The sequence below is a fragment of the Pipistrellus kuhlii genome, unplaced genomic scaffold (assembly GCF_014108245.1).
Source record: "Pipistrellus kuhlii isolate mPipKuh1 unplaced genomic scaffold, mPipKuh1.p scaffold_m20_p_20, whole genome shotgun sequence".
NCBI classification, from domain to species: domain Eukaryota; kingdom Metazoa; phylum Chordata; class Mammalia; order Chiroptera; family Vespertilionidae; genus Pipistrellus; species Pipistrellus kuhlii.
This window is the reverse complement of record NW_023425516.1, coordinates 18,845,409-18,862,902: the sequence shown is the minus strand read 5'-3', so window position 1 is coordinate 18,862,902 and position 17,494 is coordinate 18,845,409. Positions and strand designations below refer to the sequence as shown.

Genomic DNA, 17,494 nt, shown 5'->3' with positions numbered 1-17,494 from the left:
GTGTGAGATTGGTGTCAGTGAGAGCTTTATAAGTACTGCATATGTGCAAGTCAATTTAGCCATATATATATATATATATTAACCTTCTTAATTAGACCTGCTTTCTGATGTAGCTAAACATTTTCCAGCCCAGTGAAGCACCCCAACTTCTCTTTCAGGTAATTGTCAGAAACTCAGCAGTAAATATCAACAGGAAGCAGATTATTATTATAGGTCACACAGGGAGAACAAAGGGTAACATATTTAACTGTAGCAGTGTTTGACTATATTCTGTGCAGAAAACCTTAACATTTTAGAAACATTATCTGTTATCTTTTTGGTAATCTCTTATAGGTATGAAAGGAATAGAGGATGAAAAACATGATAATCCAAGTTTAGAGGAGTGATATGTCATATAAAATGAGAATTAAATAGTTTATATCTACCGATCGTATTTCCTCTGAGATTGCTGATTTAAATAGCTTTTGCCATCACTCAAATAAATTCTGTGGGTCTTGGTATTGCAACCTGGGCTTTCCCTGGTTGCATTGCACACCTGAAGATACCCTTCCTTTACTGCTCCCACCATTTGTAGATCAGCTACAGATTTGGCCTGTATCCATTCTGCTGTTTTGCAGAGTACATTGTATCTATTGTCCCCAAGTCATACGTACATTCTTTGAGGATGTTTTTCTTTTGGACATATATTCATATTTCCATAGCATTCTTACTTTCTCTAAAGTAGTCTCTAAAATAACCAGATTTTTTTTGGGATATTTCAGGTTTATTTTAAAGAATACAAAAGAATTCTAAGCTTGTGAATGCTTGAGGCATATCTTTTCTTATATCTGCTTATCATGTATAATTTCTAATAAGACAATTTCATACTGAAGACTAATTGATGATCCATTAATTGATGGTACTTGAGATAGAGGAAAATGACCATATTCAACAGCATATTGTTAGGCTAGAAACAAATTGCTCTCACAGCTGCTTTATTGAATAGGCTAGTCTGGTTGGAGTTAGATGCCAACAGATCAATAAGTACAGAATTATTATAATAATTGAAAATCAGTATTAAATTTTAACAAAAGCTTTGGTTTTGTAATTTTTATTGAATTTGTAAAAATTCCAGTTATTAGTATGGATTGTTCTTTAAAAGATGCAATAGGATTTATAGTAGTAAAATGTAAAATTCTTTTTTTAATGGAAAGTATGCTAATTTTTCACAAATTGAATAAAGTGCTCATTTAATTGTCTTTTGAAAGTATTCTAAGTTAAAGTAATAGTTGCTTGTTTCCATCCTAATATATTAGTTAGCAAGGCTATAGCTGATGTTGGCATGGTTACCCTATATTGGATGTTAGAATGCTGATTATGGGAAGTTGGGAAAAATAAGAATAAAGAGGCATTTTAGGAAACTAATGAAGGTTGGGGGGTGGGTCCTGCCAGTCTGGGCACCCATAAAGTACAGAAAATGTGGGTGCTGACCCACGAGTATATGGAGAGTGCTAGTCTCTAAAACCATCTGGCTTAATGCATTTATATGAGCAAATTAGAGATGTAAATATAGCCATGGAGGATTGATCATGCACTGTGCTGCTCTTTGCTAGTCTTTGCCAAATCACAGCTCACTTTCTTGGTACTCTGTATGATTTCTTTAGATTTGTTACTTTTGGTTGGTATAAAATCTTTTATACAGCATTAAAGCTTTCCAGTGGAATTTTTTATTTTTTATTTTTATGTTTGTACTTGCAATGTGGAGGAAGGATGTCACGGGAAAAGAAGAAACAGCATCAAATCAGCATTGTTTTATTTCCTGTCATTGCTCAAAATCTACTAAAATCCTTACTGCTGCCTCTAAGTGAAGAATCTCTTGGCATTCTCAGGTACAACTGTATATTTTCTGTAATTTTTTCTTTACTTTTTGCCCCCAGCTTTATGAGATATAAATAACATACTCCATTATGTAAGATACTTATATATTGCAAAATGATTACCACCATAGCATTAGCAAACATCTCTATCATGTCACAGATAATTATCTTCTTTTTTTAAGGTTCTCTCTCATAGCAACTTTCAAGTATATGATGCTGTTTTATTAACTGTAATCACCATGCTATATATTAGATGCCAAGAACTTACACAGAGTATAACTGGAAGTTGGTATTTTTTCCATTTTTCTAGTTGATATTCTTCTAGTTGAGAGACTTTTGAGGAGAAGCTGTAAATTGACTTGCCTGAGGTCACAACTTAGTCCTGGTGCTCAGAAACAATGAAAGGTAATCATCACTGTGGCAGAAATTGCTAGCCGTTCCCCAATATTCACTTTCTTTTCCTCTGTAGCAATAAACCCGGCAATTATTAACTGGACCTTTGGGCCCCCAGAATATAGGCTACATTTCCCAGCCTCGCAGCGAGGGTGTATTGATGAAAATAAATTTTGGCCAGCGGGATGTAGTCAGAAGTGTGAAGCACAATTTCTAGAACATATCTTTGTAGAAAGGGACGTGTTTTTCTTCCCGTCTTTCTCTTTCCTCCTGGCTGGACTGTGGATGTGATGGCTGGTGCTTACGGAGATATTTGGACTGTAGTTGAAAGCTCTGTGTTGAAGATGGGAGTGGGGAGTGGATCCTTGCGATAGTGAAGATGGTAGACCAACCTTGAACTTCCAATCTCTGGACTGTTTTTATTTTTTAAAAAAAATGTTTTTATTGATTCAGAGAAGAAGGGAGAGATAGATAGATAGATAGATAGAATCTTCAATGATAAGAGAGAATCATTGATTTGCTGCCTCCTGCATGCCCCACACTGGGGATTAAACCCACAACCCAGGCATGTGACCTGACTGGGAATCGAACCATGACCTCCTGGTTTATAGGTTGATGCTCAGCCACTGAGCCACACTGGCTGGGCTGGACTATTTTTATATTGTATGAGAAAATTAAACTTCTCTCTTAGTTAAGCCACTGTTATTTTGAGTCACCTAATACATGCAGCTAAATATAACTCTGACTAATGTAATAATTCCAAGTTAAGACTTATTCTCTCCCTAGTATAAAGTTGGGGAAATGACTATTTCTGGAATTTAGATATGTATTTTTAAATAAAATTTAGTTCTGGTTTTCTTATTATCTATATCTAACCTATTGTATTTCTGCAATTTTCCTACATGCAAAATCACCCTAATAATTGTATTTTAGGAAGACAGCTGAAGAAAATAATTTTCTCCCAAATGAAAGAAACCAGAGTTTATCAGTAAATCTAAGTTAGTAACCAGAAAATGTAAATCTATGCTGTTTTACGGTTCTGCTCATTATATGTGATCATAGGACACAGAAGTGCAGAAATATAGCAAGAAATTGAAGTTTTGGGGGAATCTATAAAATGGAAAGCATCTGGTGTGAAGTCTATAAAAGACCACAATATCAGGTCATTTCAAGTTCTTTTGTAAGTTGAAATTTGGCTTAATCTAAATGGTTTCCAAGTGGTATTGCTTCCTTCTGTTCTGAAGAGGATATTAAAGCAGTGAAGAATGGTATAGTTCCGTTAGGTGGATATAAAAATCATTGGAGGGTCAACACTGCAAAGGTGCCATCTCCTTGTATTGAAAAGAAAGCGGGGGAAATTTAGAGATAGTAGAAAAAGTAGAGATAAAATTCAAGACTTGCTACTGAGAGAGAAAGATATTTTTAAAATCCTTTTCTAAAGAAGATACAAATCTGGTGATATTTTCCCTTCTGAAGTGAGTAAATGTAGTCCAATAGAATCTTATCACACTCTAATTTAGTCTTTTTCATAGATAAGAAAAACATTTTGTGAAGAAAATTGAAAAGTAAGCATCATCAAGAAACTATGAAAGATATGTATCTAATCAAGAAAATGGAGGTGCTAAATTAGCATCTGGCTTCCTCACCAATCTAATGGGGGTATAAACATGACAAAGTTTTATTCTTCTAAAAGCAGTTCTTCAATCATGCTCTGCCAAATCTCTCTTTCTGGTCAGATTCCAGATTCCATAACTTCCTGGGGTATTTAAAAATTTATTCTGCCTTACTTTAACACTCCAATATTATATCAAATTTAAAGTTCTTCCTTTCTCCTATTTCCAGAGCCAGTGTCTCAGGCTTCATCAGGAAAACTTTTCTTCCTCATCTCTTCTGGGTTTCTGGCTCTTCCAGTGGATTAGAAGGAAGGAGATAGAAAGAGTTAAGTGTCTCTCACTTGATTGGTGCAGTGGTAGATCACTCACTGTTGATTGGTGCAGTTTCTCTGGTCATCACTGGCAGGTGTCCAAATGCTGGTTCTCTCATGGAAACGCATGTATGAATATTTTGAGGTCTTTTAAGAGCATCTCTATTGTAGTTTCCTAATATGAGAGACTGTGCCCACCTCTAGTGGCCCACTCTACAGCCTCCTGCTGCTGGAATCCCTTTGCCTCTGGTAGTCTTCTTGGATGGGATACCAGCCAACTTCTATGGTATCTAAATTTTGGAAATTGTTGTATCTTTGCCATACCAAATGATAGGAGTTTAAGCTATTCTGCCCCCCTTTTGCTAGTTCTCTCAGATTATCAGGGCAGATCAACTCTTTGTTGCCTAACCCAGTAACTCTCAAGGTGTGTCCTCTAGACTAGCAACATCAGCATCACCTGGAAATTTGACATGTAAATTCTTGGGCCTGGTGAAGCCTACTGGGAGGAAGAGGGATTGAAGGAAATGAGAGAGAGAGAGAGAGAGAGAGAGAGAGAGAGAGAGAGAGAGAGAGAGAGAGAGAGAGAGAGAGAGATAGATAGATGAGAGAGAAACCTCGATCAGTTGCTTCCTGTACCAGCTTACCCAGGATTGAACTGCTACCTAGATATGTGCTCTGACTGGGAATCGAACCTCAACTTCTTGGTGTCTGGTATGATGCTCCAGCCAACTGAGCCAGCCGCCAGGGCCCAAACACATACTTTTGAAATAGGAAGAAAGGGTCCCGTGATATTTTTACACGGATGGCCAAGACAGACAGCACTGCTAAAAATTACCATATGAATGTTTTGACTTTCTCATTTAAGACAGCCTGTCAGTTTGGCAGCTCTGAGCCCATTATTTCTGTGCCTTCTCTTTCTTCATTTTCATGTTTTGACAAATAAGATTGTACTTTTGACAAGTGATTTGTATTTCATCTAAAGATTTCAAAGCGTTTCTAATTTATTTAACTATCTAAAGATCATTTTATCCACCCATTTTTGGGTAATGTAAGATTCTTCCTACTACAAATGAAAATAGAATGTGATAGTACTAGAGTTCTTGCAATAAAAACATATTATTGCTCAAATAATTATTGCTCAATTTTTCAGAAGCTCTTATTTCTTTAATTTGGACATCTGCAGAGTTAGGCCTGAGCATACTACTGATTTAAGGGGATAGGTTCCCTTTTATGTCACTTGGGAGAGTGTATCTTTCAGAAGTGAATGTATTTATAATTATCCTTTGATAAATGAACAAATACCATACTGAAAATTTTACTGCAGCAGGAAATAATGTATTTAATCTTATCATTTAGCTGACATTAAATTTGCTCATTCATTTATTGAATATTTAATAAGAATCTAATATGTGTTGGGAAGTGTTCTAAGTACTGGACTTAGTGGTGAACAATACATACCATTCTGTAGACCTTACAATCTGCTTGGATGACATGGATATCAAATGAGTAAATAATGCAACTTCCAATTGTAAAATGTGGTTTGAAGAAAACAAAACAAAGCAATAGAATATTTAGTGAATGTAGGGAAAGGAATTAATTTTGGTAAGGAGACCTCCCTGACAACTTTCAATTGGAAAAGAAACTTGAATATTGAGAAGGAAGTACCTCTTCTGGAGGGAGAGAATTCCAGGCAGACATCACTGCAACCACTAAGATAATGAAGAGAAGCATAAGGAGGTAGGTCTGGCTACAGCACAGCTAAAAGAAAGTATGGTAAGAGATGAGGGTGAAAGGGAGAGGACAGACCATGTAGCAGCCTGTAGGTCATAGTAAAAAGCTTTCAATTTTATTCTTTGTAAAGGAAAGCCTTATGTGGATTTTAAACATGGGCAATGCATGATCTGATATACATTATAGAGAGATTCTTCTGGCTACCTGGAGAGACTGAGTTACAGGAAGCGAAGTGGGACCCACTGCAGGAGTCCAGTTGACATTAGTGATGTCTGTAATGAAGAAAGGCTCTCGCAGCCTGAGTGAGCTCCGCTTCTGGCTTCCCTTTGCCTGGCCCTGCAGGCTGTCACCCTCCACTGGGCAACTTCGTACCCGGCTAAGACTCAAGTAGACCCCAGTGTTGGTTTTGGGAGCATCTTATCTGTGTAGCCCCTTTAAAGTTCATCTCCCCCATTTTTAACTCCGAATGTGCCAGCTACTTTGTCTTCCAAACTTTGATCTCTGTCTCCTCAACTCAGCAAGATCATTGTTCTCTGTTTGGGATCCCCTTCCTGCGCTGGGGTCCAGAGAGCATTTCCAGGCAGAGAGCCAGGATGGTCACACCGCTCACCTCATTTGTGTTGGTTCCCTCAGGTTTACATGCCTGTTCTGTTCTGTCTGTTCTTCACAATACTTCCAGGGTTAACTAAAACTCAAATGGGTTTGCTGATACCTTGCTTAAAACCCTGAAAATCCTGTGCTTGCTCATCATTGTATTCTAAGGCAAGAATTAAGAACAAGGCTTCCTAGTCCCACTGATTTGAATTTTTTTTCTATTACTTTCTAGCCACGGTACTTTGGAAATTTTCTTAACCTCTTAGCCTTAACTTCTTCTTCTGTAAAATGGGCATAATAATAGTTCCTTCTCACAAAGGTATTAGGAAGAATCATCATCATCAACAACAAAAATATACAATAACTTTAATGCCTGGCACATAATAAAATGAAAATGATAGTATTAATACTGTTAAGATAATAGCATTCACAACCTTGTAACCGTAACTTCCACTATATGTCGCCTTGCATTATAGGTTTCAGATTTATTAGATGACGTGGTAATGTGGCCTACATTTTTTATTCCTCCATGTTTGGCTCTGTTAATCTGGAATAGTCCTCCACAAACCCTTTCTTTGCTTTTTGAAAGGATACTTTACCACCTTTCCTATAAAATTGCTATTAAAACAAACAAAAAATTTTTTTTAAAAAATTGATTTCTGAGAGGAAGGGAGAGGGAGAGAAAAACATCAATGATAAGAGAGAATCATTGATCAGCTGCCTCCTGCACACCCCACACTGGGGATCAAGCCCAAAACCTGGGCATGTGCCCTGGTCGGAAATTGAACCGCAACCTCCTGGTTCATAGGTCAGTGTTCAAATCTGCTTCTAGCTTTATCCCTTCTTTTACTCTTCTAACACCTTTTTAGATAATTGAAAATAATTTAGATGTCTTTAAGAATATTAATAGACTTTTTCAAATACTGTTTCACATGGAATTTAATATCCTACTTTTAAAATAATAAATCTAAATAAGTGTGAGGCTTGCTTTTTCAGGTATTTATCCTCTGATGAATGTCAGACATATCACTTCTTAGGAGATCTTGAAGAAATTCACAGCAATGAAAAAAGCTGTGTTTTCTTCCTTTTTTTAAATTGACTTTGAATTGGCAAGTAGTTAATGAGGAAATACTATTTTAATAGACTTTTACAATATATGCTTTTAGAGAAGTGATTTGAGAAGTGCTACATTAAAAAACGAAGGAGTTGTAAAAATGTCTTCTAGTAGCTGCAGATCTGAGAAATAGTGTTTTTGCTGTTTGATATTGGATCTTTGGAACAAAAGGCTGAATGATACCATTTTGAACTGTGTTAGCTTGGTAGCTCTATATTAATCATCCTAATGGAGAAAATATATTGGTATAATAGTAATTCTTTAAATATTTCAGGTATAATTACTGATTCAACTAGGAGTAAACAAAATAAAGACATGAAGGAAAAACAATAAGGTAATTTAAGATAGTATTGGTATTGAAAGGCTTCTAGGTACTAGTCTCCTATTGAGTCGTACCTATTAAATGAAAGCGGAAACACTTACCAGACAGCAGGGGGAGAAATGTCATACAAGGAAGTGACCCAAAAGAACTATACCTAAAAAATTGAAATCTAATTTAAAGGCTTGTATTACTTTGAAGCTTTAAATTGGTTCTGTCGTTCTATGGAAACATAAATATATTTTCTGTCTCCTTTCCTGAGACAGTCCACTGTTCTCAGACCCTTCCCCCCAATTTAAATACCTGTCTTTTAAGTCCAATAACATCTGAGCATGGGGGATTGCTCTTTAGTTCACGGACCCTGCGTGATATGCATATGCATATAGATTCACAAATGCCTTCAGAAAACTACCCCACAGATTAGGAACCACGTAGGTCCCTTAATTTACACATGCGAAAGTGAGTGGTTTAAGCTAGAGGAAGAGTGATTCAGGCAGAGGGTGCAACGAGTATGTGCTTGATGTGTTCAAGGGACATGAGATGGGCTGAGAGAGAAGTAAGAGATGAGTTCTGAAAGGTTGAGGGGTCCAGATCCTGAACTGCATTACTGACCATGGTTCCTTGGCCTTATGCTCTAGAATGAGTTGCATCATCTCTGAATTTTTAATTATAAAACTTTCTTTAACCATCTTTATTGACAGTAATTTCTCATTCTAACTCCTGAAACACTTATTTAATACATAACTCATATGTTACTTAACTGGTAAGGCAATTCTTGGTTGTCTTCTTATAGGTTTTCTGTTCTGTCCTAATTTTTTGGAACTTCCTCTAGCATAGGCATAGCCTTCACCTACATGATGCTTTCCACCTCATTGGTATTTAATATATGTTTGTTTTATGAGGCCCTGGCCCCCGATGTCAGGGTAGGAATTTGAAAGCAACGTCTAAGAAAGAAGTGAAGGGACTTGGTGATAGATTAGATGTAAGGAAGGTTGCTAAGGTTTTAGTTTGTGATCCTGGAAGAGTAACAGTGCTATGGAGAGAGAAAGGAAAGTGGGCAAAATAAATCGATTTTGGGATAGATTGGTGGATTTGGTTTGGAATTGGAACTTCCTGTGCGAGTAGGATATTCACATTAAACTGTGTAGAATGACTTGGATGCCAGAACATATACAGAGTATTGGTATTGTTTGTGACTGCTGCCTGCAGTATGTAATTACAAGAGCATGGACAGCCTGTTACTCATTTCTAGTGCCTGGAACAGAGACTGGCAAATAATAGGTGCTTAAGTCCTAGGCAATTAATGGTGTTCTCAAGATGAGAGGTAAGGTGGGTGTATAGCTCTGATGCACGTCATGGGAAGGGCTCTGGAATTAGTTCATTGTGGCTTGGAATCCCAGTCTTCTCACCTTCTGTGTGTATTGTCTTGGTTGAATAAGTGACCTCTCTGAATGTGTGTCCTCATCTGGAAAATGAGGACCTTCCTTGCAGGGCTGTGAGATAATAATTTCGGGCATAGATCCTGGCATAGAGTAGCGACTTAAGAAATAGTAACTATTCATTCAGTTGTAATTAATGATACTATTACAAAGATAATGCTGTCACTTAAATTTCAGGCTCTTAGGCTTAGAAAAGATCTCAAAAGTAATCTGTTTCAGTTAACTGTTTTGACTATTTTATTTTGCTTGTTTTTAATCCTCACCCGAGGATACCCCTTCCATTGCTTTTCAGAGAAAGAGTGGAAGGGAGTGAGGAGGAGAGAGTGAGAGACATGTTGATGTGAGAGAGACACATCTTTTGGTTGCCTCCCGCACGCATCCTGACCAGGGGTGGGAAGTGCATCTGCAGCCCAGGCACATGCCCTTGACCAGGAATCAGACCTGAGACCCTAAAATCCATAGGCCAGCGCTCTAACCACTGAGCTAAAGCGGCCAGGGCTGCTTTGACTATTTTAATGACATTTATAATATAGCTAGTATCCAATTTGCATATAATCACCCATGTCAGCCAATCCTGCCAATGCATAGAGAGCTCTAAGAATAATGAGTGAAACATTGTTGGGACATTGTACACGTTACTATTATTATATATACCAGTTAGTGTTTTAGTAGCTTGCTACTTTTTATAATCCTTGCTATCAAAATAACCTCATGATGGGATAGGAGTTGATAGTCATGTTGGATGCCAAATAATAGAATTACATAGTATTCTGTATTTAGAGATGCATCTCCCTAAATAGGATAGAATCATTTTACCGAAGATGAATGAAACTCAATCTCCATAGAAATATTTTTTATAGTAAGAAATATTGCTAAATTTAGAAAAGCAGTCCTTTTTTTTTTTTTTACATAAAGTGATTTTATTTATACAGAGATAAAAAATAAGGAAAACTAAGCAATGCATTGTTTAGGGACAGATACATATGTGGATAAGATAAAGAAAATCGAGAGAATGATCACAAAATTTGGGCTGGGGTCACCTTTAGGGATTCGGAGGCAGGAGCTGGCAGGGCCAGAGTTGACAGAGGGGTTGGTAATATTCTACTGAAGTTTGGGGGTTGGTAAATGGGTGTTTGTGGTATTATTATATGACCCTTAAAGTAAGCTTCAACTTCATTTCTATCTATCTACCTATCTACCTATCGATCGTTTATCTATGTGTCATCTATGTAGATATACATACTCATCTATATGTACGTTTTCTAAAAATTAAATTCCTTTTCCCTATCCTTATACTTAGTATTTAGTTTGTGGTCAGTTTTTATTTTATTTTATTATATACAGAGTCTATTCTTGATCAATTTTTTTTAACTTGTCAGTTACTCAACGCTTTTCGCTTCCAATCACACATTAAGATTTTGTAGCCTTTTGATCTAGAGTCCTTTCCTGTTTCTTTCTCTCTCTCAGCATAACTTACAAATCTGAGTACATCTTTTGAAAGGATTTTCTGATTTTGTAGGTCTCTTCTGGCTGTGATTCCTTAGGAGCTGTTGGGTACCTCGGAATTGTTTGTTTTACTTGTTGCTTTGGAGCAGATGTGGGGCACTAAGACCCAGAAACCGTTTGCTCTGTGTGGCTGGAGCGGGGCTGGCTGTGCGCTCGCTCTGAAGGGAAGGAAGTCATTAGTGCAGACTGAGCTGTGGAGTTGGGTTCTTGCAGGATTTCCTTCCAGCCTTTCCCCACTAAGGTTCTTGGGAATTAAAAAAAAAAAATCTAAACACACAAACCAAGTTTTCCTATTTACAGTGTTTAGGGAAGGTAGGCACTTGGGGAAGGGCAGATCCTTTCCTCAAGTTATCCAAGAAGGAGGAGAAAACAGCGTCCAGAAGCTCTGATTACAGATCTTTGGAATTTTCTTTGCTAAATTTTACAAACGAGAAATACACCCAGAATTTTGGGAATTGCTCCAGGCTGCGCGTGAGGGTTTGATTGCTTGTCTAATCTTTTTTCTTCTTCTTCTTTTTTCCTTTTTTCCTTTTTCTTTTTTTGAGGAGAGGAGAATTCGCCAGAAGGGGTTTGGATGGCAGAAGCCCGGCGGGCTTTCCGCGGCAGCTCCTGTTTTGCAGCCCTCCTCTGAGGGAGGTCTCTGCGCGGGAGCCCGGCCCCGGCTCCGTTTGCGGTGCCGGCCGGGGCGAAGATGCCCCGCTCTGGCCGGAGGGGCAGGCTGGCCGCGGCGGCTTCCTAGCCCAGTGGGAAGTGCGGTCGTGGTTTGGGGATACTTTTCACTGAACTGAACGCGAAGAGGCCGGACTCTCCTGGGCTTTCCCCCTTCGCAGTGAACATGGGGAAGAATTAGGGGGTGGGAGGGAGGCAGCATGACTTGCAGTCGCTGCTGCCCTGCGTCTGCCCCCAGCCCCCAGCCAGCATCTTGATGATCCACGTCTCGGCTGTACAAATATGATGAAATGGCAGCCCCGGAAGAAGGTAAGTGTCCTGGCGCGGGGCCGGCCCGATGCCCTCCGCGGGGAAGGGTGCCAGGGAGCGGGTCCCTCGGGTCCCTCCTCTGCTCCCGGTTGGCCGGTCCCGCAGCTCTGTCCCCTTCGGGACTGGCGCCACTCCCTTGGGGACGAGTTGCCAAGTCCGGGCTGCGTCCACTGCCGCTCAAGTTTTCCCCTCTCGGCTGGTCTGGCCGGAGCGGCGGGGGTGACAGCTCGGAGCCAGCCGTGGCTCCAGAAGCCCGGCGGAGCCAGGGCACCGTTAGCTCTGCCGGAGCCGGCCCAGAGCTGCCCGGGGCCTGGGAACGCCCCGTTCCCGGGGAGCCACTGGGGCTGCACCCCCACACATTCCGATGCCCCCGCAGGTGGGTGTTGTGGCACCTACGTCCCCAAGGGGTTAATGGGCTCCGAGCCGCTGGCAGCCGCTTCCCCAGGGCCCCGCTGGGGGGCGAGCATCCCCAGCACAAGCCGCCGGCAGCTGGTTCCCTGCAGCCAGGCTGCGGGGCCTCCGGACCGAGTGCCTGGGGCCCTGCCCGGGAGGGCCTCTGCCTGCGGTCCCGGAGCGGGAGCCGGCCATTGTGCACTGCTGTGTGGCTGTGTGTCAGCGCGCACGGGCGTGTGTACATCGATCGCGGGGAAGAGGGGGAGGGGGCACTTGCTTTTTGCAAGATTATTTCCTAATATGGCTCCTTTGTTGAGAACTCCAGGAAAAAAAAATCCAGTGGTTCTATCAAAATAAATCGCTATTGGTCCCAGAAATAACGTTTCTAAATGTGGGACCGGTCCCTACCCCACGACGGTCAGGGAGAAAGACGGCTTTCTTCAAGTCGTTGGCATCTGCGTTTGGCCAGGGCTCCCTTTTGCTAACTTGTCTGACTGGCGCTAACTGTTAGATGAACCCGGTGGTTCACTGCACAGCACGACGCCTCCCCCACCCCCCACCTCAGTTGGCCTCGGTTTTTATTGACATTCTTCTGAGGGAAAACACAGCGAACTGAATGTGCTGTGCCCTTCCCCAGCCCCGACCTGTCTCTGGTAGCAGCTGCCTGGTGTTTTACTTGAACTAGCTAAACTGACTCCTTCTTTGTGGCATGATGTGTGATACCATGTTTTACATCAGAGCTGAAATAGAGATCGTGTGAGATGCATGAGAAGATACTGTGCATTTGTCTTATTGCTAGAGATTCTAACAAACCCTGCTTCAGGATAGCCTGGTGAATGGAAAGGCTTTCTTTGCTATCTAATTGATTCCATTTTGATCTCTGACACTAAGTCATTTCCCCCTCATTCCGAAGCCGGAATCTTTCATATATTAGTTCTCATCATAGAGATTGGTTTATTTTAGTTAAGCAATCCCTGTATTTCTCCCTCCCCTCCCCGAGATCCTCATAAAAATCAGAGTTAGGATGAGGAAAATCCACAGAAGAAACCATACAGTTAAGTAAGCAGTTTAAACAGATGCTGTGTATTTCTGAAGCCCTCCCCCCAATTTCTTCTATATTTGTAAATTGCATATTTATGAGTACTTTTAAGATGTCTGCAAACTATACATTCATAAATGTCTGTTTTTTCTATTTTACCCAATATGCAGTAACTCATGTGGTTATGTCTGTGAAAACCCCTCTGGGTACTGGTGTTGCTTGAACCACGGAAGTATTATTCTTGGCAGTCAGGTGGATTTCTGGACTCTGGAAGATTCTGTTTCAAGTGTTAGGATTCACTCCGCAGTATTTATTCACCCTGATGCTTAAATTGCTATACCAGAAGGTTGTGTTTATTCACTGCATTCATAATCCCAAATCATGTTATAAGGATCCAGATACAATTCTGAAGAGTTCATAGAAGATTAAAAAATAAGCTGAGCCATCAAATATCGTCTGACTGTTTGGTGGTGGCTTGAGAACAATTCTTGCTTCTCCATTGGAAATAGAAGGTTCCTTGGAAGAGACTCGGTATTAAACCCCGGTAGGGCAGCAGTAAGTCTTTACAAAGAGGAGATTTATTTTCTTATTCCTGCAAGAATATTCACATGACCAGCTCACTGCCATGGTTTCTGGCTGTGTCTGTTAACACATTTGTGGTGGTACAGTCACATGCCATGTGTCTTGCCAAACGGTTTCATAAAAACCATTTACACTACAGATGAAAAGTGAGACTGCATTGATGTGATTTGAACAAAGCTAGGAAGATCATCCAGAGACTGCAGCGATAAGCAACATTTGTCTCTAGCTGGCCATCGTGACTGGGATGCTGGTAACTTGCTATCATAGCGCCCGCTCAGCCTCTCCCAGTGCTGGCTTTTTGTTCCTGCTGGTCTCCCTGTGAGAGAGAGACCCTAGGTTCTAGGTTTCTTTGTTTCTAACTGAGCATGCAGCTGGGTACACGATGGAAGGGGAGCTCTTCACTCTGCTTTTCTTTGCTTGCTGGGGTAAACTAAACACTAACGTTCAGAATGTGGGCTCTGGAGGGTTCAAGTAGGATCTGCTCCTTTTTCACAAAGAAACCACCAGAACATGAGTAATTGTGTTCCACCTTCGGGACTAGTGAGGACCATAGGGACCGGTCTTCCGAGTACAGTGCCTCCCATCAAGGGCACGTAATTCCCCTAGTAGCAAGCTTCTGTGCAGTTGTGATGGCATTATGGTACGGATGGAATTTTAATATCACAAATAGAAGGTGCCATTTTTATGTACCTGATCTATGCTAGGCATCTCTGCTTGCTCTATATCTATCTAATGAAGTAATAGGTGTTATAATTTGCATTTTATAAATAAGGATATAGACTTGGAGTGAAATGACCAAATCAGAGTCACATAGCATGGTGGGCATCAGAGCTTAGACTAGACCAGGACTTATTTACTTCAAGACATGTGTGCTTCACAAGTGTTCTCGGGGATTTTGATGACCAGGGCTCTTTATACAAGAAAGATAAAGCCTGAGACCTGAGATGATCCCGGTATATGAAGGTTAGCTATAGCTTTGCTTCCTCTTTCTAGATATCAGCACCAAGACAGAGTTATTGCCTCCCCTTCTTTTTGAAGAAACACAATGATCTTATCTTCCTCAAAATTCCTGGAGCAGTTAGAATCTTTACTCTTTTAGGCTGATGATTCCCCCCCCCCCCCCCCCCCCCCCCCCCCCGGTCTCAAAGGTTCTTATCCTCACGGCACTCAGTACAGGTCTGTGAAAGGCTCTCATCACGGAGATAGGCTGATGATTTTTTATTGATAGTAACCTTCATATCTCTTTATGTATATCTTTATCTTTTTATGTATATATCCTGCCTCTCTATACTTCAAGCTCCTTGAGTATAAGAACCATATTTCACACCTCTTTTAAAAATTACATATTTTTATTGATTTCAGAGACAAGGGAGAGGGAGAGATAGAAATATCAATGATGAGAGATAATCACTGATCAGCTGCCTCCTGCACGCCTCACACTGGAGATTGAGCCTGCAACCTGGACATGTGCCCTGACTGGGAATTGAACCATGATGTCCTGATTCATAGGTCTACACTGTGCCACTGTGTAGCTACACCTGCCAAGCTCATACCTCTTTTTTGGTGCCAAAGATACCAAAGATGCTCAATAAATATTTACTTGATATAAAGGTAAATAAGAACTATTACTTTATAAAACTGGTGTTTTTAGACTTTATCCTAAGAGGTGGTATGAACTTTAAATATTAAAAGGTTTAAAATATTTCAGTTGATTCATAGATAATAGACTGGAGTGGATCATTAAAGAAACCAGAATGTTTGGACACTCACTTCTAATCTTTTGTAGACAACATCAGGGAGGGAGGGGACAAGCACACATTCACAAAATCTCCATGGCGGTCATTGCTAAGACACACCACCAGGCTCCAGGGACCAGGCTCCTGATCCGGGTGATGATCCTCTTTATTAACATCACCCTATTGCCCTGGCCACATGTACTTCCCCCCGCTTTTGCAGTAATAGGCTCTCACACAGCACACTACTTTTATCTTGTATTTGCAGAAATGATAGTAATTAAAATGCTCATCTCATAGGAACATGCTTGTTTACACTTCTGAAGTGATTGATTTCTGCTCTTTAAAATCCAGGGATTAGTATCAGATAACACTGTGTAAGTCAGACTGCAGTGAAAGCCTCCAGGAAGCTGCTGCTGATTGGATTTTTTTTATTGCTTATCTAATGTTATTTTACTGTTCACACATAATAAAAGATCATTAATAGGAATGTGTCACATAAGCCACATTAATAATGTCATTTTAGAACCATATGATGTATTTATCTTGTTACACTGTCACATTAATATAATGTGAATCTGGCTTCTTAAATGACTTCTCTGATGGAGCTTCATTTAAAAAGCTTATTTGGAAGCTCCCTTGTACAGATTTTGTCCTGTAAATTTATCTCTTGGAATAGCTTATTACTTTTACAAAAGAGTGCATTTCAAATGCTTGTATTTTCTCTCTGGATTAGGAAGCTTAAGTCTCCTATTTTAATGCAGCTATACAAAATTACTAAGTTACCCTCCTAAATGCTGTGCTAGTTGGTATGATTATTTACTTTGGGCCACAGTTGGTGTGATAGTATAAAATAGGACTTCAAAAGAATCAAGCATTGTGGACAAAGTAGTATTAAAGAGAAGACTTAGAAATTCCACGATAAAGTCTTTCTGCACATCCATTCTAAATACCTTCCCCACATCAGTGCAACTAAGACCCAGGTTTTGATTCTGACAGTTCCCATGACTTGTGTTCTTGGGCATGTCACTTAATCCTTCACATCTGACTCCCCACTGTTACAGTTTAGCTCCTCATCATCACTTGCTGGGTCTATTACAAATGGCATCCTAATGAGTTTTCATCCCTTCCCCTTTTATCCTCTGGTTTTTCCTTCTTCTTCGTTTTAGAGTAATTGTTAAAAACAGCACACATCTGCTCACATTATTCACCTTTTTACTCATTAGGCAAAACCATTTTTTTTTTTTTTTAGTATTTATTGAAAGTATTATAGATGTCTCCCCTTTTTTAATTAACCTTCTACAAGTCCTGCGGGGAGCTACAGGAGGGCAGGGCAGTGAGCTACCTGCAGCAGAGAGCTATGAGTGGCAGTGGGCGGGGCAGCCAGCTGAGGCAAGTGGCAGCAAGCTACTGGTGCACGGATTTGTGCACAGGGCCACTAGTATTGATTATAAGGGAGGGTAATTTATTAAAGGGATAGTAACCATGAGCCTATTAAAAATAAAGTCACAGTTATAAAAGTGGTGGTTCATTTTGGGTGTGCTAAATGCAACCACATTGCACACTTTAAATGGTTCATTTTATGTTATACAAACTTCACCTCTATTGAAAAAAATAGAAAAAAATTGTAATTATAGTTGATGTATCTCACAACTTATAAGACATCAGCGCATCAGCAGCATAGTTGTAAAACACCGTAGTGAATCTTTATTTTCTTCAGCCCTAAATATTTTTGATTTTGTAAAATTGGTAGGAAATGGTCATCTACAGAAAACTCTTTCCAGGAATCTTTGAGAAGCTGGCAATGGTTGATGGATAGACTTGATAAGAAGTGAAGGAAGTCAGTGATGAGGAAATTTGATTTGGCACCTTTACTGCTCAGGAGCTAGCCAG

At 40.1% G+C, this 17,494-nt stretch overlaps 1 protein-coding gene across 3 annotated transcripts in view; it reads left to right on the top strand.

Moving 5' to 3' along the window:
- The window catches only part of TTC28 (tetratricopeptide repeat domain 28), a 318,471-nt gene that overhangs the window by 48,161 nt on the left and 252,816 nt on the right, over positions 1-17,494 (top strand). Inside the window, exon 1 of one of the 3 annotated variants that reach the window (XM_036449590.2) lies at positions 11,051-11,854. The exons of the other annotated variants lie outside the window; for them this stretch is intronic. Within the exon in view, the coding sequence (XP_036305483.1) occupies positions 11,828-11,854 (27 nt within the window). The 5' untranslated portion in view covers positions 11,051-11,827. Of the gene's footprint in view, positions 1-11,050; positions 11,855-17,494 lie in introns of those variants that run through there. 3 annotated transcript variants of the gene reach the window in all.